A 21,593-nucleotide genomic window follows, 5' to 3' on the forward strand; every position below is an offset into this window, starting at 1 on the left:
GTAATATTTATTTTGATGTTGTGCAAAATAACAAATCTACATGCGTACTTACTAGCTTAAACCCCGGCCAAAAATTTTTGAACTCTAATTATCTTTGTTTTTATCAGATTTCGAAAAAAAGTCAACCATCAAAGAGAAGGAAGGTGGAGAAGCCTAAAAGTGTTGATCAACCTACAAAGAAGATGAGTGAACAAGGGTCGAAGAGTGAACAAGTGTCGAAAAAGAATTCTTCGAAAGGTTCAGCCATGCAACCTACTCCACTTGTTGGAGACAATGTCCTTCAATCGCTCACTAAGGATTTAACTTTTCTACACAATCGTTTTAGTCATTTTCCTAGTGACGATCCCATTGAAATTGCACTTCCTAAGGCAATGTTCCATTATGATGAGGATGCAAGTGCATGGTTAAACAAACAAGATGTGAAGGAATTTTTAAGAGGTTCAATGCTTAACATTTCTCTCATTCAAATATTCATGAGGTACGGGCACATGCCACTTAAATTAATTATGTTATTCATATTTGTGTTGTTTATCCTTCATATATATGTCAATTAATTTTTCATTGTACATGCACGTAGAGCACTACGGGAGCACTTAAGTGACACTGATTCCCCTAGTAAAGTTGGGTGGTTATGCCCCGAACAGACATCCGAGACTAGAATCTTACACAACTCCCCCGAGGTGATGTATTATGTTAATCATAGTATTAGGGAATCAATGCGTGCGGGAGACAAGTTCATATTCGCCCCATGTTATGAGGAGTACGTTTAACCATGTGTAATTCAATTCTTTCTACATTTGAATTAATTGTTGTACCCTAATTATTGATTTGTTTGTGTATTGTGAATTTATGTAGGTTTAATTGGTTCCTCATGGTGATTTGTCCTGCTAATAACACAATCTTTCACCTTGATTCAGCTTGATCAAAAAAGAAGTACCTCGTGATGTCTATACTACAAAAGTAAATATAGCTACCTAGTGTTGATTATCTTAACCTAACTCATTTAGTAGTCAAACTAATCAAATTTGAATTTACTTTCCTATAGTATTATGAAGAAGATACATGGTCGTGCTCCACGGGGTCCTACATGGAAATCACCTATGGTAATGCCACATCATATTGTGATTATCTTAATAAACATTGCTAAAACAATTGTGGATTTTATGTGATGTTTGATTCATTTGATTTGTTCCTATGCTAGTGCCCACAACAAGATAATGGAGTTGATTGTGGATTATACGTGATGAGATTCATGCTTGACATAGCGACTCATTGTACCAACACCATACATCTTGATGAGGTACGACCTTAAACTTGGTCATTAGTTAAAAAATGTAGAAAATGGGCAAGTAGAAGTCATTTAGGCCTTATTTAGGCTATTTTGGATGAAAATGCGACCTTAAACTTAGTAAAATGCTCTTTTTCTGTGATTTCAAGGCTTAGCCACCTATAACTAAGTATAATTGACATGTTATGAGAAAGAACTTGGTCATTAGTTAAAAAATGTAGAAAATAGGCAAGTAGAAGTCAATTAGGCCTTATTTAGGCTATTTTGGATGAAAATGCGACCTAAAACATAGTAAAATGCTCTTTTTCTGTGATTTCAAGGCTTAGCCATCTATAACTAAGTATAATTAACATGTTATGAGAAAGAACTTGGTCATTTGTTTAAAAATGTAGAAAATGGGCAAGTAGAAGTCATTTAGGCCTTATTTAGGCTATTTTGGATGAAAATGCGACCTTAAACTTAGTAAAATGCTCTTTTTCTATGATTTCAAGGCTTAGCCACCTATAACTAAGTATAATTGACATTTTATGATAAAGAAATTGGTCATTTGTTTAAAAATGTAGAAAATGGGCAAGTAGAAGTCAAAAAGGCCTTATTTAGGCTATTTTGGATGAAAATGCGACTTTAAACTTAGTAAAATGCTCTTTTTCTGTAATTTCAAGGCTTAGCCACCTATAAATAAGTATAATTGACATGTTATGAGAAAGACTTGGTCATTTGTTTAAAAATGTAGAAAATGGGCAAGTAGAAGTCATTTAGGCCTTATTTAGGCTATTTTGGATGAAAATGCGACCTTAAACTTAGTAAAATGCTCTTTTTCTGTGATTTCAAGGCTTAGCCACCTATAACTAAGTATAATTGACATGTTATGAGAAAGAACTTGGTCATTAGTAAAAAAATGTAGAAAATGGGCAAGTAGAAGTCAAATAGCCTTATTTAGGCTATTTTGGATGAAAATGCGACCTTAAACTTAGTAAAATGCTCTTTTTCTGTGATTTCAAGGCTTAGCCACCTATAACTAAGTATAATTGACATTTTATAAAAAGAAATTGGTCATTTGTTTAAAAATGCAGAAAATGGGCAAGTAGAAGTCATTTAGGCATTATTTAGGCTATTTTGGATGAAAATGCGACCTTAAACTTAGTAAAATGCTCTTTTTATGTGATTTCAAGGCTTTGCCACCTATAACTAAGTATGATTGACATGTTATGAGAAAGAACATGGTCATTAGTTTAAAAATGTAGAAAATGGGCAAGTAGAAGTCATTTAGGCCTTATTTAGGCTATTTAGGATGAAAATGCGACCTTAAACTTAGTAAAATGCTCTTTTTCTGTGATTTCAAGGCTTAGCCACCTATAACTAAATATAATTGATATATTATGAGAAACAACATGGTCATTAGTTAAAAAATGTAGAAAATGGGCAAGTAGAAGTCATTGAGGCCTTATTTAGGCTATTTTGGATGAAAATGCGACCTTAAAATTAGTAAAATGCTCTTTTTCTGTGATTTCAAGGCTTAGCCACCTATAACTAAGTATAATTGACATGTTATGAGAAAGAACTTGGTCATTTGTTTAAAAATGTAGAAAATGGGCAAGTAGAAGTCATTTAGGCCTTATTTAGGCTATTTTGGATGAAAATGCGATCTTAAACTTAGTAAAATGCTCTTTTTCCGTGATTTCAAGGCTTAACCACCTATAACTAAGTATAATTGACATGTTATGAGAAAGAACTTGGTCATTTGTTTAAAAATGTAGAAAATGGGCAAGTAGAAGTCATTTAGGCCTTATTTAGGCTATTTTGGATGAAAATGCGACCTTAAACTTAGTAAAATGCTCTTTTTATGTGATTTCAAGGCTTAGCCACCTATAACTAAGTATAATTGACATGTTATGATAAAGAACATGATCATTAGTTAAAAAATGTAGAAAATGGGCAAGTAGAAGTCATTTAGGCCTTATTTAGGCTATTTAGGATGAAAATACGACCTTAAACTTAGTAAAATGCTCTTTTTCTTTGATTTCAAGGCTTAGCCACCTATAACTAAATATAATTGACATATTATGAGAAACAACATGGTCATTAGTTAAAAAATGTAGAAAATGGGCAAGTAAAAGTCTTTTAGGCCTTCTTTTTGACCGTTTTGACCTAAGTATTTAATTTTTTACATATTTATTACTCACATGTTTAACTTAACTAATTAATTTAATTTATTCTAACATAATTTATATATATTCCAAGTTTTGCAAGGTGCAAAAAGGAGATGCGTTAACAAGCAAGGACCTTAATGAAGTTCGAGACATGTTGGCATCTTTCATCACCTTCAATTTGTAAATGTGGCATTATTTTGAATTTATACTTTGTTAATTATTAACTTTTAGACTACAATATTGACTAGTGATTAGTATTGTTTGTATTTATGTATATATCACACTTTATTTGTTGTATTGCATTTGGTTTTTAATTATAAAAGTCTAAATATATATTTTTAATTCTTGTTATGATTATTAATAATTATTATATTATGGCAGAATTTATAGCAATAATATGGCAGAATATTATAGCAGGATCAGTTGCAGGAATAATTGCAGACAAAAAAAAAAAAAAATTAAGATCCCTATTATTGCCACCGGTTTTCCGGTTCAAACCGGTGGCAATAGTCAGTCTTCCCCTCTAAAAAAAACCGCGCCATTATTATTGCCACCGGTTAACCGGTGGCCATAATTATTATTACCACCGATTAACCGGTGGCCATAAGGAATTTTGCCACCGGTTTTGAACCGGTGGCCATTCGTTGCTTTATTGCCACCGCCCAAATGACCACCGGTTCAAAACCGGTGGCAATGGGGGGTTTTCAACCGGTGGCCATTACATATTTTCGCCTAGTGCCATAACCACCGCACCCTAAGCCAGACCTTCCCAATTCCTAAACCCACCTAACCCTGACCCACTAAACCCAAAACCAGATCCACCAAAAATCCTAATCCTAACCCAAACCTAGATCCACCAAATCCCAACCCAAACCGTGACCAAACCCACACCCAATCCGACCCACACTACTAGAAAACAGTCGAATAACGACGGAAAATTTCCGCCGGAAACACCTTAATTTCCGTCGTCGGAAAACTGTTTTCCGTCGGAACTGGTTGTCGCAATACATTTTGTCGGAAAAAGGGCTTTTTCCGACGGAATTTTCGTCAGAAACGGAAATTTCGGCGGAATTCAGTCCGCTGGAGTGAATTTTAGGTTTGGGAAAGTCCGTCGAAAATTTGATAAAAAATTCAAAAACAAAAATCATCATGAACGACTAAATCAAACACCACAGCAAAAAACTTTGATAAAAATTCAAAAACAAAAATTAAAAACATTAAAACTTACCTTAAAAATCAAATTAGCTTTAAATTTCACCTCGAGCTTGATTTACTAAGGCCAAATTCGACCATGAAAACGCTAGATCTAGCATTTTTATGGTCGAATTTGACCTTAAAAACCATTAAAGTGTTTTAAACACTTACCATTTGCGGCTCCAAATTTCATGACTTCTGAGTTGGTGAGAAAAGGGAAGAGGACGTGAGAAAAGCACAGAAGGCGTGAATAGAAGAGGGAAGATGAGAGAGAATCGGCTTGAATAGAACAGGGAATAGGAGAGAGAAAGAGAAGAAGAGAGGAGAGAGACAGAAAAGAGGCGGAGAGAGAGGAAAGAAAAATGAGAAATGAAAGGGGGAGGGGAGAATCTGTTTTAATTAGGGTTTTTTTTAATTCATAAATCCTCCGGAAAGGCTTTAAATTCCGTCGGAAATTTTTTAGAGAATTAATTTCCGTCGGAAAATATAACATTTGCACGGAATTTCCATCGAAAATAAAGAATTTTCCGACGGATTAAAATTCCGTCGGAAATTTCCGACAAATGTTCTAGGGAAATAAAATCCGTCAGAAATTTTGCACTTTTCGACGGATTTCCGTGTCCCTCAAAACCGTTCCATCGGAATTTGACCATTTTCTAGTAGTGATTCAACATAAAAATGTGAAAAAAAGATAGAGAAAAAACTAGGATAGATCGCACATCGTAACACTCTACTAACTAGGATTCAAACTGGAATTCTGTTCTTTACCCGCCACCGTGATGCCTGCCTCGCAACCACCTTAATTATCCAGGCTAACAACAACTTCCACCATAATAGATCACAAAAACAGAGTAGCCACACCAATAGTCAAACACCCACAAATCTAAAGATGAAAATCGAAAATTTTAAAATGAAAATCATAAATTTTAGATCTAATACAATTGAAAATTAAAACCAAATCTAAAATGAAAATCAGAATATAGAATAATTGAGAATATTCTAGATAAATTTGAACTAGAAGTGTTGAGAGAGAGATGAACTAGTTCAATATCATACCTTGGTTTAGGAGGAAGCGGCACAGAGCATTTATATATGAATTGAATGGCGCGGCGACATTAAATGCCACATCGACGACACGTGAAGTGTCAGTTGCACCAACCAGATCGAGAGAAGGAGTTAGCGAAGAGAGAGGAGGAGTTAAGGGGGTTAGATGAGGAAATGAGAGGAGAGGGAAGTGAACGGTCGTTTGAGAGGAAAGAGAACCTAAGGAGTTAGGGTTAGAGTTTTTTTTTTTTGTTTTTTTCTATATTTTTTATTTAAATAAGTTAAACACATTCCATATAAAACGGTTAACACATAGGTGCGTTCTATAACTTGTAGTGTAAATTTTGGATATATAAAATAGAACGGTTAGGTAGGGGAGGCATTATATAGGTTTCAACATACAAAACGCTTATCTTTTATAGGAGTTCTATAGAGGTCTAGAGATCGCCTATTTAACTTGACAGTTGTGTATTATGTGTTGCTTTTTCCACTTTTTGTGATAGTGCAAGTATTAAAAAAACTGAGGAAGTATATGATAGTTGGTGGTCTACTAAAAGAGAAAAAATTAATAAAAAAAGGAAACAAAGCAAGTAGTAAAATACGACCACAAAAGAAAAGTGAAGCAAGTAATAAAATATGGAGGGAGTACTATATTAAGTATATTGTGGATAATTCATACAGCTGATCATGTTATCTGTCCTATTAAGATTATCACACTTAATCACTTTTTATGAAAGTATTTTGTGTTAAATAGGGTGGAATAAAGGGAGTACAAAATAAATCGATGTAGATTTGTCATGTGCATAGAGAAATTTGTTTGATCTTCATTATTCTATTGCCACAAAGTAGTGGATGCGGCAAGCTGCATCCAATGTTTTGTAGTCGAGACTTAAGAAAGTATTAGATCATCGTCATCTTCTTGCGATGAAGAACAAGTTTCCACCCGATGACGAGTTGGTGGTGGTTATGGCGAAGGAGAGGAGCGAGATCATCCATGGCGGAAAAGAAAGAAAGCTTGAGATTCTCGTATTTTTTGAAAAATGACCAAAAATCGAATTGGGACTTTCTTATGAGATGTATTATTGTCGAAATTGATTGTCTCATATGATTTTATGTTGAAATTATGACCGTACCATTTTGATAACATATACATGTATTTTGGTTGAAAAATGAACAAGATATGTTATACCCATGACCTTTAGTGCGTGCACTTTAATGGAGGTTCCACCATTGTTATACATATTATCAAACAAATTATACATATCCTCAAACAAGTTATACATATCCTCCATTGGCTGGATGATATTTTATATTAGCTATATGATGTCATGGTTGGATTATAGCCTCAATTAGCTATATGATATCATTTATGATTGTGTCTATGCTATCCTTTATTGGCTGGATGATATCCTCTGTTGCTATATGATATCATCTAGCCATGATATCTTATAGCCAATAGAGGATATCATCTACCTAGTAGAAATACCATCCATCCAATCAAGGATACTCCCTCCGTTTTTAAATACTTGCTCCATTTCTATTTTTTGCACTATTTATTTGTCCTACTTTGACTAATGTTTGTGATTTATACATATGAAAAAATATAGTCTTGTGGGTACTTGTTGGAATCATATCAATGAATAGATTATTAATTTTCAATTGTTAGAATTTATACTTATTGATAATTAAAGATATTAGTGATCAAAGATTAGCATCGGCATGCGTGTCCAAGAGAAATGGTTCAAGTATTTAAAAACAGAGGGAATATCATATAACCAACAGAGGATATTATCCAGTCAATAGGGGATATCATCCAGTCAATAGAAATATGATACAACCAATAAAGGATATCATATAGGCAATAAAGAATATCATCCAACCCATAGAGAATTATCCAGCCATTAGAAATATCATCCAGCCAATAAAGGATATCAGATAGCCAATAAAAGATATTATCCAGTTAGTAGAGGATATCATCCAACCAATAGTGAATATCATTAAGTCAAATGAGAATATAACAAATCTGCATTTTGTCAATCTGGACTGTTCGTCAGTTCAGACTGACACAATACCTTCTCTTCTATTGCGAACTACTAACAATTTTCTCCATCACGAGTCAACAAAATTGACGGGGTGATTTGGTCGCAGTTGGTTCCCTAATTAAGCTTTGTAGAATTGCCTTTTGGCTTTTACTAAATGTCTATAGCTAATTAGACCATTATGAGAAAGTTACATAGGATAATGATTAGTTTTTTTTTTTTTTTTTTTTCTTTGTGACAATAGCAAAGGGCGAAAAACTAAACTAAAAATAATTAAGCATACTTATGCGGCAGTTCTTAGCAATATCATTTGCCCTTTTAACTTGGTCTCTTGACACCTTTAGAATGGTGCAACTGAAGAAGGAAGCACCCAACTCTTTTATCTCATTTACCGTCCATGATATCTCTAAGTCCTTTCCTTTTTCGCCTCTAAGGTTATTGATGAGGCTGATCGAATCAGACAGAATTAATGAGGATACCCTGTTTGCCCTGGGTCTGGGCCCACTTCATCCCTTCCAAGCATGCCCAAGCTTCACAATGAAGGGCTGAGTTTGCGGCTCCGTGTCTACCTCCTTCCCTTGTCGTCATTGCTAGCCCATTTCCCATGACTGACCAACCAATCCCTGCTCTCTTGGTCTTTTTATCCCAAGAACCATCCACGCTTACCCTGAAATTTGCAAAGCCCTCCTTTACTCGACCCAACTGAACATGATTGAAACCTGGTGGGGGCAGGTTCCCATGCCGTTCCTCCTCCATATTCTCATATTGTCGTTCATCCTCATTTGTGAAGGTCTCATGGTTGCTCATTGCTTGATCGATGAACTCCTTAACCAAGTTTCTTCCTCCAGTCCTACCATTGAAGCACCTCGCGTTTCTTGTTTTCCAAATTCCCCATAGCGTTGCTATGAACAGGGTAACACGGGAACTATTCTTACCATCCTCGCTATTAAACAACAGGATAAATGATTGGATCCAATCTCTCAATGAGTCAAATCCAGTAGAGTCAGAGCAAATTGCCAGAGAGTTATGTCCCCAGACTTCCTTTGCTAGAATACATAATCTGAAAAGATGTTGGGTATCTTCGGGGTCCTCCCCACAGTAACCACACGTTTCGTCCATAGGAATACCCCTATTGGCCAAATTAACCTTTACGGCAAGACCATTGTGGTAGAGCTTCCATAAAAAGACCTTCCATTTAGGCTGGATATTCAGCCTCCAAATCAGCTTTACAAAATCCTGGTCCTTGTCATTATGAATGCCGCTTCTTGCTGATTCTTGCTCTCTCATAAGGAAGTAATAACCCGTCTTAACCATGTATCTTCCCGGGGGGTGGAACTTCCAGTAGATGAAGTCATCTTTGTTTGTAGAGGGAAGCTCCATTGACAAGATAGACCTTGCACTCCCTTTATTTCTAAACATGCAGGATAATGATTAGTTGATTACACGAAACAGGCTCTAACGGAATATATTTTGATTACACTCCCTTTATTTCTAAATGAATGGGTTAAACCTTAAAAATTTTGACCATAAACTCCCATTAATTAATAAGAGATAATATAATTAAATGTGGTCTCATTATATTCGTATTGTTATACATACTACATATTTTATATTAATAAATTTTTATAATTTTTTTCTTGTATAAAATGGAATTATATAATTTTTGAGAGCATTTTGGAAATCATAAAACATTAATTAAGACAAAAAAAAAAAAAAAAAAAAAAAAAAAAAAAAAGAAGAATGGAGTGAATAGCTTTTAAAAAAGGTTTTTTTAAACTATGTTTCCCAAGTTATTGAATTTCCAAGTTGTATCCATACTTTTTCAAAGTTATAAGTTGTGCCCTCCACTTTACGATACTTTATCAACAATACCCTTTGACAGCCATATCCGTTAACGAAAGTTAAGTTATTTTATCGACAATGGTGTCGTGGCGTTATTTATTTGACACGTGTCCCATTCTAATTGGTTTAATACTTTAAAAAAAAATTAAAAAATCAAAAAATAAAATAACAAAAAAGGTTATTATTAACGTCAAAGGTTATTGTTAATAAAAATTAATGAGGTTAAGGGCACAAATTAGACGTTCAAAAAAGAGTAGGCACATCTTAAAAATAAAGAAGTTTGAGGGCATAACTTAGAAAAACTAACCAACTATTTGTACACTTCTTGCATTGAAAAAAAATTGTAATGCCAAAAAAGACAAAAATAATACAAAAGAGTAGACTGAAAAAATGCAGACGATAAAACAATTTCAGAAGATGAAAAATCTGGAACATGGTTATCAATAATGGATTATGGACCCTTGAATTTAAGATAAGCTCAAGAAAGATAAGTTACACTGTTACAATGCATGTCTAGGAGTATTGGACATTTGGACCCCTTATCATAAATTCTTAACCGCTTGTAGACAAAAGTTGTACGAGACTACTTCCTTTACTCAATCTTTTTCTTTTATCACGCTTATTAATACTAAATTTAAGCTATTATTACTTTAAGTCTCCATAAATAAAAAAAAATTATAAAATTTATATATTATGACAATATTTATTAAAACGAATTAAAAAAAATCCAGCATAAATATATTTTTCCTTACATATTATTCACCCAAAAAAAATAAGATAAGGAGAGATAGTAAATAGTATAAAAGTCAAAGTGGGTCGAGTAAAAAAGAGCGGAGTTATTATTTAGAGGAAACTTAACCATTGTTTCAGCAAAAAGCCCCCATGCTTGATTGTTTGTTGTTGGTAGAGATGGTGGCCTTGGGTTGATCACTTCGTAACCATAAGGTCATAACTTCGGAGTCATTTAGGCAATCGAGCTTAAAAAATGTTCAAGCTAATTTTAATTCATTTAGGAGGTAGTAGTGTACATGTATGATTCATGATCGAATCATGTATTAATCAAGTCGTGTTTAAATACAAGCTTTTCTTATTAATCAACTTTATACTTTTGACCTTTGAAAATCTCAAAATCAAGCATAATTATAATGTAAAGCATTTTATTTAATGATCAAACTAGATTAAAATAAAAATTATGAGTAATTTAATAAACATTTCTCTACTTGTAGCATGAAATAGATAATCTATTTGATTTCTTAAATAATACACAGAATAATTAATTTTTTTTATAAAAAAATATTGATTCCTCAAAATAGTTATATATGTCGCACTTTTGTGAAACAATTTACAAACATATACATAGTACTATTAAAGAAACGGATGAAAAACTCAAATTGCATTGTTTAGACAATACTAGGAGTATTACTTTTAATAGTTACCTAGTTGGTATCGAGTGTAATGCATGTTGATTGTGAACTAGCCTTCAATTCGACATTCAACAACTCATCCTTCAACAATATACTCCGTAATAAACACTCTAACTTAAATGTCCCACTATAACTAGTCAATCTCTTGTGGGATTCCATATACAAGCCGGCATGTGCATGCCTAGCAAGGATAGACACCATCCAAAATCCGGCCCACAAATGGCAGGAGCAAGCGCTTGCACGTAATACACAATTGAAACTAAGCTTCGACGTTAGAACAAAGTTCTGGCACGTTTGACTTTATTATAGATCGCCTAAATGATCACTAGCATTGCGACTGACGCAATTAGTGAGGTCATAAGACTATTGTCTGTGTATATATATAACATCAATAACTTCATCACATGAAAAAATAAGAGTAAAGACCAAAATGACAATGAACAACGCCCTTAAGAGTGAAGTAGTAGTGGTAATGGTACCACTACCAGCACAAGGCCATCTCAACCAACTTCTCCACCTTTCTCATCTCATTGCCGCCTACGGTATACCGGTGCATTATGCCGGTTCCGCCTCCCACAACCGGCAAGTGAAGGTACGATGTAACGGGTGGGAATCAGAAAGCTTAACAAAAATTCAGTTCCATGATTTTGAACTCCCTCCTTATGACTCACCTCTTCCAAATGTCGACCCCTCGGTCCCTTTCCCGCAACACTTCTTACCACTTTTCGAGGCCTCCAATAAGCATCTTCGTCAACCGGTGTCTGATCTCTTGCAACAACTCTCGGGAAATTTTAACCGAGTGGTAGTCATTCATGACGTTCTTATGGCTTATGTTGTCCAAGATGTAAAGCTCATCCCGAATGGTGAAACGTATAACTTCATTCCTATATCCGCATTTACCAGTTTCATTAATTCATGGATAAGAATACCCGAGAAAGAGAAGCCATTTCAGTTGGATTCAAAAGATATCCTAGAAGGTATCCCTCTTAAAGATGGGTGCATTACACAAGATATGACAGAGTTTGCTGTCAATCAAGTGAAGTTTCTCGGGTTCGAGTCAGGTAGGATTTATAACACCTCGAGAGTTATAGAAGGTAGATATGTTCAGCTATTGGAGAGGTTATCTTCAACAAAATCACAAATAAATCACTTTGCTTTAGGTCCTTTTAACCCGGTAAATATTAAAAGTGAGGGCGGGAAAAATAGACACCAATGCCTTAATTGGCTAGACAAACAAGAGAAGGATTCAGTGATATACGTGTCTTTTGGGTCGACAACATCATTGACTGATGATCAGATCATAGAGTTGGCAAACGGGTTGGAAAGATGCGGGGAGAAGTTTATATGGGTGGTTAGAAGAGCGGATCCAAACGACGTTTTTGCAGAAGCTGATAAAGTAAAAAAGCCTCAACTTCATGTAGATTATGAAGAAAGAGTAAAAGATAGGGGAATAATAGTAAGAGATTGGGCACCACAGCTAGAAATCTTGGCTCATCCATCAGTTGGCGGGTTCATGAGTCATTGTGGATGGAATTCTTGTATGGAAAGTATAAGTATGGGTGTGCCGGTTGTAGCCTGGCCTATGCATTCCGATCAACCAAAGAATGCATTTTTAGTTAGCAATGTACTAAAAATTGGTGTAATGGTAAGAGAATGGGAACATCGTGGTGAGATTGTAAAGTCAATTACAATAGAGAATGCAGTTAAGACACTGATGGCATCACAAGAAGGAAAAGAGATAAAGATGAGAGCTGCAAATATTGGTGAAGCTGTGAGAGGATCAGTAGCTGAAGGTGGTGCTGCCAACTTAGAAAGGGATGCTTTCATTTCCCATATCTCTAGATAGTTCTACCTTGTAGCCTTATTTCCGTTGCACATTTTTTCAATTCAATATTGTTTTTTTTTTTCCAAATATTGTTACATTCCAAATTTATAATAATATACAAAGAGAAAGGGCATCTTCAATAATAAATTTCACTATTTCGAAATTTCAATAGTAATTTTTTTTACAAAAATAAAAATAACTACTTTATCACAACTACTTTCACCCCTTGTAATAACTGCAACTACTCTTGATTTTTTTACTATTAATGGTTTATTTATTTTTACACAGGACAAACTGATAATATATAACGAAGGTTTTAATAAAGAGGATAATATAGTTTAATTAGTTTCTATTTTTTTAAAAAAAAAAAACCAATTAGTTTCTTATATTGCATACATACGCATTGCGTGTGTTTCTTACATTGTAAATATAAAAGTCAAATCAAATTTTCATTTAAACAAATTGTTGTAAGGATGTCGCTCTGTCGATCTCACAACTAACTATTTTATATCTTGTTAAAAAAATCAGTCGACATCTTTAATTATAAGGTATGGGGCAATGAGACTATTAATAATTCTGAAAAACACTTTGAAAAATATATACTACGTACTTGTAGCCGAACAATGGACACGCGCGTATAAGTATATGATTGTAGTTCTGGAGATAGTTCATGTGAAGAGAAGCATTTTCATCAAATAGAGACCATATAAAATGGCAGGACTATAATGTTTGCCGGAATGATCGATTTCGTCACGTGGTGCATGATTGGTAGTGAAAATGGCTACTAGCTCAGTAGCTGATGAGAAGTTACATGGTTATAAAACATGTCTAATCTTTTTCTACCGTATAAAAAATTAAAAATCTCTTCATCCGAGTACTATTTAGTACTCCCTTTGTTTCTAAATTACATTCCTACTTCTATCATTTATTCCTCACATAATAATGAGAAGTAGGAATGTAATTTAGAGGCGAGGGAGTAGTATATATTGACATCAAAATTATAAAGATTTGATTTATCATTATCCTTTACATATTAATGCAAAACATTATTTTTATAGTCAAACCAACTTATCCTACCTTTGTTAATCGTTATCTGCAACTTTGGAATATTTTATATTTCTCAAATAATACCCCAAAAATTGCAGATAACAATTAACGGAGATAGTACAAACAACTTTTCCTAAAAAATAAAAATTAAAAAATTAAAGTTATACAAACAACTAACTCAACTTAATAAGCTCTCATTTTTTTTCATTTAAAAAAAATATATACTTAATAAGCTTTTAGTGACAAATAAGGCCAAAGTATAATTTGATTTTGGTAATAAATTTATAATGACCCGAGGCATCGCTCGAGCCAAAAACTAGTTTGTTGGACTTAATGATTTTGATGATAACACAACCTCACTTACTTACAGACTAATAAGTGTTTGATTGTTTAAGTGTGTGATCAGTTGCAAAGACCAGGAGAATTGAGGGGGCGTTTGGTTCGCGGATTATAGGTATGAGGTATGAGTTTAGAATGACCAAAACTCATACCATATGTTTGGTTATCAAAAATATGATTTTACCCATGAGGTATGGGTTTAGAAATCTTGAGAGGGTGGGTTTGGCTCATTCTATTCCTTTAGGTATCAAATACATGAAATGAAGGGGATGATATTCCATTCCAGAATTGAACCAAACACATGGTATTAAGTATCAAGTTCCTACCCGATATCACCTTAACCTTATTCCTGATTCCAAACCTATACCACTTTATGAACCAAACACCCCCTGAGTGTCTTATGAAGATACCATGAGGAACAAGAAGGCCAGAAGCAAAGTTGTCCAAAAACAAGAGTTCCTTTGTAGGAACTGGTGCCTCAAAAATGAAGACTTGAGAAGAGAAGGTTCCCCTCAGGGAACATTAGCTTTAGAGCACAAGCTTCATCAAAGAAGAGAAGTTCCCCTTGAGGAACAGAAGTCTCAGAGTAGAAGCTTCATCAGTGAACATGAAAACTAAATATATTTTAATACTTTAGGATTTAGGTAAGTATAAGGATAGAATTATACTCGAAAATTGCTGTGTGGAATCAGTCTAAATAGTGCTAGCATGTTTTTAAGAAAACAGTTTTTCAACGTTTATCTTTTCTAACAAAAAAGATTTTATTTTATTCAGAATTTCAAAAATATCTTTTTAACAAATAAAATCTGATTTTAAGTTTTCCAAAACTTGCGGCCTACTTCCCATGATCTTCTTCATGTCATAGCCAAGCACATTGAGGAGTTTGTGTTTCCTTGAATTAAGGAACATGATCTTCTTAGTGGGTTGGAGTAGTGGCGTAATGGAGTTGCTGCACAAAGAAGATTTTCCAATGCGTTTATTGTTCTATAAATAGTCTTTGAAATCTGATGGAAAAATTCACTCTTGCTCAATTAAGTTTTCAGCTTTTGTCTTCTTTATTAGTCAAGAGTCCAATTCCACATTAGTGAAATAGAGTGTTCTTATACTTGAGTTATTACATTTGAGTTGTAATTTAGGGAATGGGGAAGTTTGAGTGAAGAAAGAGAAGAGAAGAGTAAGAGAAAGAGAAGAGTAACAAGTTGGGTGACTTGTTCCTCGGGGTTTCAAGTTCGTTGAGGAACTTGAAGTTTGAGTCTTTAGTTTTGATAGGACCATTTGCCCTATTCTAGTAAAGATTTTTATCCCAAAATCCCAAGTGGCCATAGTTTTTCTCCTTATTAGGGCCAAGAAATTTTCACTACTAGAAAACAAGCCATTTCCGACGGAATTTTTCCGTTGGAAACACCCTTAAATCCGTCGGAAAAGCCCTTTCCGACGGAATTCCGTCGGAACTGGTTGTCGGAAAAGCCTTCATAGGAAAAACGGCATATTCCGACGGAATTTTCGTCGGAAACTTTTTTACGACGGAATTCCGTTGTCGGAACAGATCTTCTGGCTCCAGCAAAGTCCGTCGCAACTTTCCGACGAAATCGTGTCCGTCAAAAAGTTGCGACGGAATTTCTGTCGGAAAGTATTTCAATTAAAATAAAAAAAAAAAACACGCCGCACCACCCAAGGGCACGACGTGTCACCACCCTAGCCCAACAGCAGACCACCACCGCCACTACCCTGCATCACCCACAACCAGCCTCTACCCCTCACCCACCGCCACTCTAGCCCAGATCTAAACTATCCCATCTTTACCCGAACCAGATCCACCCACCATAACCCGAACCAGACCCACCCACTAACCCGAACCAGACCACCCACTAACTCGAAACGACCATTTTCACCACCCTAACCCATCCAAATCAACATCTACCACCAAGACAAACCCAGATCTACAACCCTAATACTACCAACACCCATCCAAAAACCACCACCACCGCCAAAAACCAGAATCACAAAAAAAAACAAAAAAAAAACAAAACCTAAAACAAGAAAACATACCTTAACAACCAAAGCTTCGAATTTCCACCCGAATTTGGTTTAATACGGCTAAATTCGACCCTGAAACCTCTAGATCTATAGATTTCATGGTCGAATTTGGCCATATAAACCATTAATATGTATGAAATAGAAAGAGAATGAACCATTGGCGACCGTGAGAACAAAGTTAAGGGGAGAGAGAAGACCGTGAGATAAGAGAAAGTGGAGGGAGAAGGAGACCGAGGAGGGAGAAGGAGACCGAGGAGGGAGGAGGAAGGAGGAAGGAGGAAGGAGGAGTTGAGAGAGAAAGAGAAGACAGGGGAAGATCGAGAAATTGAAGAGTAAGAGAGGAGAAAAAGGGGAAGAAAGAAGAAAGGAGAGAGAAGGGGAAGCGAGAAACTGAATGAAAAGGGGGAGGAGTTGCGGCTCAATGAAATAAAAGAGGGTTGAATGTTAGGGTTTCGGTGTATTTAAAAAAAGAAAAAAAAATTCCGACGGATTTTAATTCCGTCGAAAAGTTTAATTTCCGACGGAATTTTCCGTCGAAAAGCCCATATATTCCGACGGATTTATATTCCGTCAGAAATTTCCGACGGATTTTGAAAATCCGTTGGAAATTTCCAACGGATTTTCTTTCCGTCGTAAATTCCTATTTTTGCGACGGATTTACGTGTCCGTCGGAACCAGTCCGTCGGAAATAGGCCTATTTCTAGTAGTGAATTTCCACGTAAAAATCTCTCTTGTATCTTTTAGTTCCTTTAGCTTATCTTTCAGTTCCTCTAGCTTACTTAGTTTAAATTCCGCAAAAAGTTTAACCATACTGTCATACTACAATTCAACCCCCCTTCTTGTAGTATTCATGGAAATAACATATTTGATTAGTTTAAATACTCGTACTTCAAAAACAAAGGAACGGGAAAAATTCGAGTATATACGTAGGGGACGACTAGGAAGGACTTAGGGGCGGCCAAAAACCGATCCGTGTCGGAAAAATGGATTATTAATTTATAATGTTAGTGTGTACTATTTACACGTATATACTTAGCATTGTTGATTGGGTGTTTATATGTTTGTTTGGCCCTCTCTTTATCTTAGTCCTACAACGACTCATTTCGAATGGCGAGTAGTGGGGACAAAGTAAAGAGAAGTTTTTTAGGTGACGAAACATATTTATGATGTGCATGAGTCACTACAAGAAATAAGCTATTTTGCGACAGCCAAAAGTCGCACATAACAATTAACGGGGCTAGTATAATGGTCTTTACATACTATCTCAAAATGAAAACAGAAACATAATTTTGGATATTCAACATAGGAAAACAGGAATCATATTTATGAGACGGAGAGAGTATAGAAGAAAGTCACATAGGACAATGATCACACGAGATAAATATACTCCACATTTTGAATATCACTGCTAAAAGCTTTGACCAACTATTCAAATCGTCTAGAAAGAAAGAAGAGTCGTAATGGCAAAAAAGAAAAATAAAATACAACAGACTAGACTAAACTATGGAGGGGATACAACCATTTCAGAAGAATTGTCTAATGTCTTTGAATAATCTGGAAACTGGCCTGGTCATCAATAATGGACCCTTGAAGATAAGAAAGCTAAGTTACAATGCAATGTCACGGAATATTTTGATTTGTAAACAAAAACAAAAAGCTTGTCACAATTGGACCCCCTTAACCGCTAGTAGACAAAAGTTGTATGAGACTTTTATTTTGTGGAAAATTAAATAACCATTTAGAAAGTTGTAGTGTTCATGTACGATTCACGATTGAATGTTAATCAAGTCGAGTTTAAGGCCTTGTTTGGTTGATATGGAAAATAACTTCCTATGGTAATTTATAATTTATGGAAAGTTATTTCACTCATTCAATTCTTAGGAATATAGTCTAATTTGTTTGGTTGGTATTAAGGAAATTATAATTTATGGGAATTTTGAATGATCTAGGGGACCTAGGTAATTTACTTCCTAATGTGGTTATTTTAAATGGATTCCAACTTCCTCCATTTTGCACTTTTTGGTTAACCAAACAACTTATCAATTTTGCATTTCCTAGGAATTTTGAGTGTCTATGGAAAATTAGTTTATTAACAACACCTAAATACAACTTTGTACTTTTTACTTTTGAAAATCTCTAAATCAAACATATAATGTTAAGTATTTTATTTAATGATCAAGCTAAATTAAAATAAAAACTGTGAGTAAATATTAATTTAAAGGTGTATAATTTTTTCTTATAATAAATTTACTTAACATAAATAAACGAGTTATTCATAAACAAGTAATCGAGTATATATATGCTTGTATGTAAGCTTGTTTATTACACAAGTTTCAAAATTGATTAGCCTCAGCTCGTTTGTTTAATAAACAGCTCATGACTCTTATTATACAACTTTCCATAAGGATTTATGGATCTATGATATTCCATTTTTTTTTAAGGGGATCTATGAGAAGATAATAGTCAGTCATTCGTAAATTATTCATGTCTCAACAATGTGCTCACTTATAAAGTATTCATGTCTATAGGAAGATTTTATGCAGTCGTGGAACTTGACTACCAGGGCTGTCCCAAAGTATACGGAGGCCCCGTGCGATTAAAAATAAATGGGCCCCCATCCAATTTATAATTGTGTCACCCAAAAAAAAATAAAAATAAAGAGTGAAGCTCACAACTATCATCGAACTTTGAACCACTTATAAATATTCTCTAGCATCTAACCATTGAGCTACTTACGGAGATTCTCAATAATAATGCTAGCTTATTTGTTGAGTAAAGGTAAAATACAGTCCCTAAACTTTCGTATTTGTGCACTTTTAGTCCCTGTCAATTTTTTTGTGCACTTTTAGTCCCTCCTCCACCACTTTAGGTGTTTTCTAGGCAAAAGTTTAGGGACTATGCTGACTAAGCATTAGTTAAGGGATTATGAGTCAGCAAAATAGTTTAGGGATGTTGAGTCATCAATAGTTTAGGGACCATGACTTATATTTTTTTTTTCCTTTTTTTTTTAGAATTTATTAAAAAAAAGAATCTTTTAATTACTTGTCATTTTTACTCTTTTTTTTTACAGCATTATTTTTAAAATCAGCTTTAATTATAAATCAAAAGTAATTAAAAATAATACTTTTCTTTATAAAAAAAAATTGACAGAAAAAAATAAAATTAAGCTTTATCTTTTCATGGCTTCTACTCTCTCCCCTTCTTCCCTAACACCCCCTTCCCAATTTTCTCTCTCCTCCCTTCACCCATGGCTTCCAATTCCCTCTCCTCCTTCGAAAATGGCTCCCACCCCTTAAAAAACCCAACCTCAACCACCAACAAAACAATGAACAAACCCTAATTTCCCCTCTCGAAATCTCCGCTGAATCCTCCCTAATCTTCCCACCATGACCCCACAAAAGCTTGCATCAACAATTGCTCGCACTTAAGGGTGTTTAAGAATGGGTTAATTTGGCCGGATTTAAGGATTTATCTGGGTAAATGCATATGTAATTGTTCTCTAATGGTGGAATTAATGGTGATTCGGGTGGTACGATTACAAGGCTAAAAATTACTACGGTTGATGAAACATTTTAGGCTCTGGTTTGGATTGCAATGGCGAGCTGATGTTGGATATGCGGCTGCGTGAATTAGGTTGTTATGGTGGAGATGTGCGAAGGGGGAGATGCGGTTGCGGCGACATACATGAGAGGAGGAGTAGCAGAAGTGGTGGTGTTGTGAATTAAGGCAAGTTGAAAGGTTGGTAATGGTGCGGTACGGGAGGTTAGGGGAGACAGGGGCTGTGTTTGGTGGTAGTTGCGGTGGGGATTGAGTAGCAGCAATGTGAATTGTTTATAAAATAATTACATGGCTTTTTTATTTTTATAATTGTTAAATAAGAATATAGGTTTTTTTTTTAATTAAAGAAAAAATAAAGGAATTTTTCTTTTTATTTTTATTTATTTATTGTTATTAATGGGGGTGTTAAATAAAATTTTGACATAAAAAAATTTAAAAAAACAAAATAATATAATGAGTCATGGTCCCTAAACTATTGGTGACTAGGTTTAGTCCCTAAACTTTTGCCTAGAAAACACTAAAGTGGTGGAGGAGGGACCAAAAGTGCACAAAAAAAGTTGACAGGGACTAAAAGTGCACAAATACAAAAGTTTAGGGACTGTATTTTACCTTTACTCTTTATTTGTTATATTCAGAAATTGATATGAGGCCCTATTAACTTTTGGGTCTTGTGCAGTTGTTCACCCTGCACACCCTAAGGGCCGGGTCCGTTGACTACTACCTCCGTAATATATTTTATCTCTTATAAATATTACCCAAAGTTGCAACTAATATATTACGGAGGTAGAACTTAAAAAGTTAAGAATGTTGATACTATATACATTTGAAAGGTGCTCAGTTGCTCACCTCTTTCTTACCTTTCTTTTGAAGTTGACACATTTTATTTTTTATATCCTTTCTGTATTCAATTCTCTAATCTCCATGCCAAAAAGAAATTAATTAATTAATAAAACTAAAAAAATAATTTAAAAGACTTATAAATGTTATAATAACTATATTAGACTCGTGCGATGCACAATTTTAACAATATGTTACTCCCTCCGTCCCAAAAAGAACGACCCATTTGGCCAAAACTTTGTTCCAAAAAGAATGACCAATTTGCATTAAAACACCACCAATTTGCAACAATATTTATGCAAAATTAGCTTCCCCATATAAAAATTTCATTTTCCATATTATTTTATTACTTTCTCTCTCTATTTTGTTACAAACCCCATGTAAATTTATCTTTCCAATATTCTTTTACTTCTTTTTACTTAACTTCCTTAATACCCGCGTAATCAACCCAAATGGGTCCTTCTTTTTGGGACGGAGGGAGTACAATTTAACAAAAATTTTAGCTTATTTGTGTGTGATATGTACGTATATAAATAATTTAAACAAAAACTAATATATTGATAAATTAATAAAGAGTTGAAACCCCATTCATATAATCTACTAAAAAAAATATACGAAGTAGGAGAAAAAGATAATGTTTATAAGAAAATGAAATAGTCCGACCTTCTTTAATTTCTGCAATGAAAATTGCATAATTAGTCAATTTAAACATGAAATCTGTTAGGAAAATGTATAATTAATTTACCATTTTCAAATTTTTTTTATTTTTGTTGAAAAAAAAAATTATGATGTCATTATTAGTTTTGGAGGGAAATATTTTTATAAGAAATTGACATATGGAAAGTAATGACATCAGCGGTAATTACTTTAATTATAACTAGTTGTGTGCCCGTGCGATGCCCGGGTTGTTTATTGAATAAGATAAATTTTTAATCTATATGTCAAATTTTAGAACATATCATTGATACA

The 21,593-nt window shown here is 34.4% G+C and overlaps 2 protein-coding genes across 2 annotated transcripts; one reads left to right on the forward strand and one right to left on the reverse strand.

The window, feature by feature from the left end:
- Positions 1–8,171: 8,171 nt before the first annotated feature.
- LOC145633137 (uncharacterized) lies at positions 8,172–9,095 on the reverse strand. Its single transcript, XM_081685420.1, has one exon. The coding sequence runs from the start codon at positions 9,093–9,095 to the stop codon at positions 8,172–8,174; it is 924 nt and encodes a 307-aa protein (XP_081541546.1).
- A 2,277-nt stretch (positions 9,096–11,372) lies between these two features.
- On the forward strand, positions 11,373–12,934 carry LOC145631026 (zeatin O-glucosyltransferase-like). Its single transcript, XM_081683133.1, has one exon. The coding sequence runs from the start codon at positions 11,412–11,414 to the stop codon at positions 12,825–12,827; it is 1,416 nt and encodes a 471-aa protein (XP_081539259.1). The 5' UTR covers positions 11,373–11,411; the 3' UTR covers positions 12,828–12,934.
- The last annotated feature ends 8,659 nt before the right edge of the window (positions 12,935–21,593 follow it).

Source organism: Chenopodium album, chromosome 5 (genome assembly GCF_948465745.1).
Source record: "Chenopodium album chromosome 5, dcCheAlbu1.1, whole genome shotgun sequence".
In the NCBI taxonomy this organism is placed as follows: Eukaryota; Viridiplantae; Streptophyta; class Magnoliopsida; order Caryophyllales; family Amaranthaceae; genus Chenopodium; species Chenopodium album.

Bases quoted from the DNA above. Each gene is read 5' to 3' on its own strand.
- LOC145633137 (XM_081685420.1), bottom strand. From the start codon at position 9,095: ATGGAGCTTCCCTCTACAAACAAAGATGACTTCATCTACTGGAAGTTC.
- LOC145631026 (XM_081683133.1), top strand. From the start codon at position 11,412: ATGACAATGAACAACGCCCTTAAGAGTGAAGTAGTAGTGGTAATGGTA.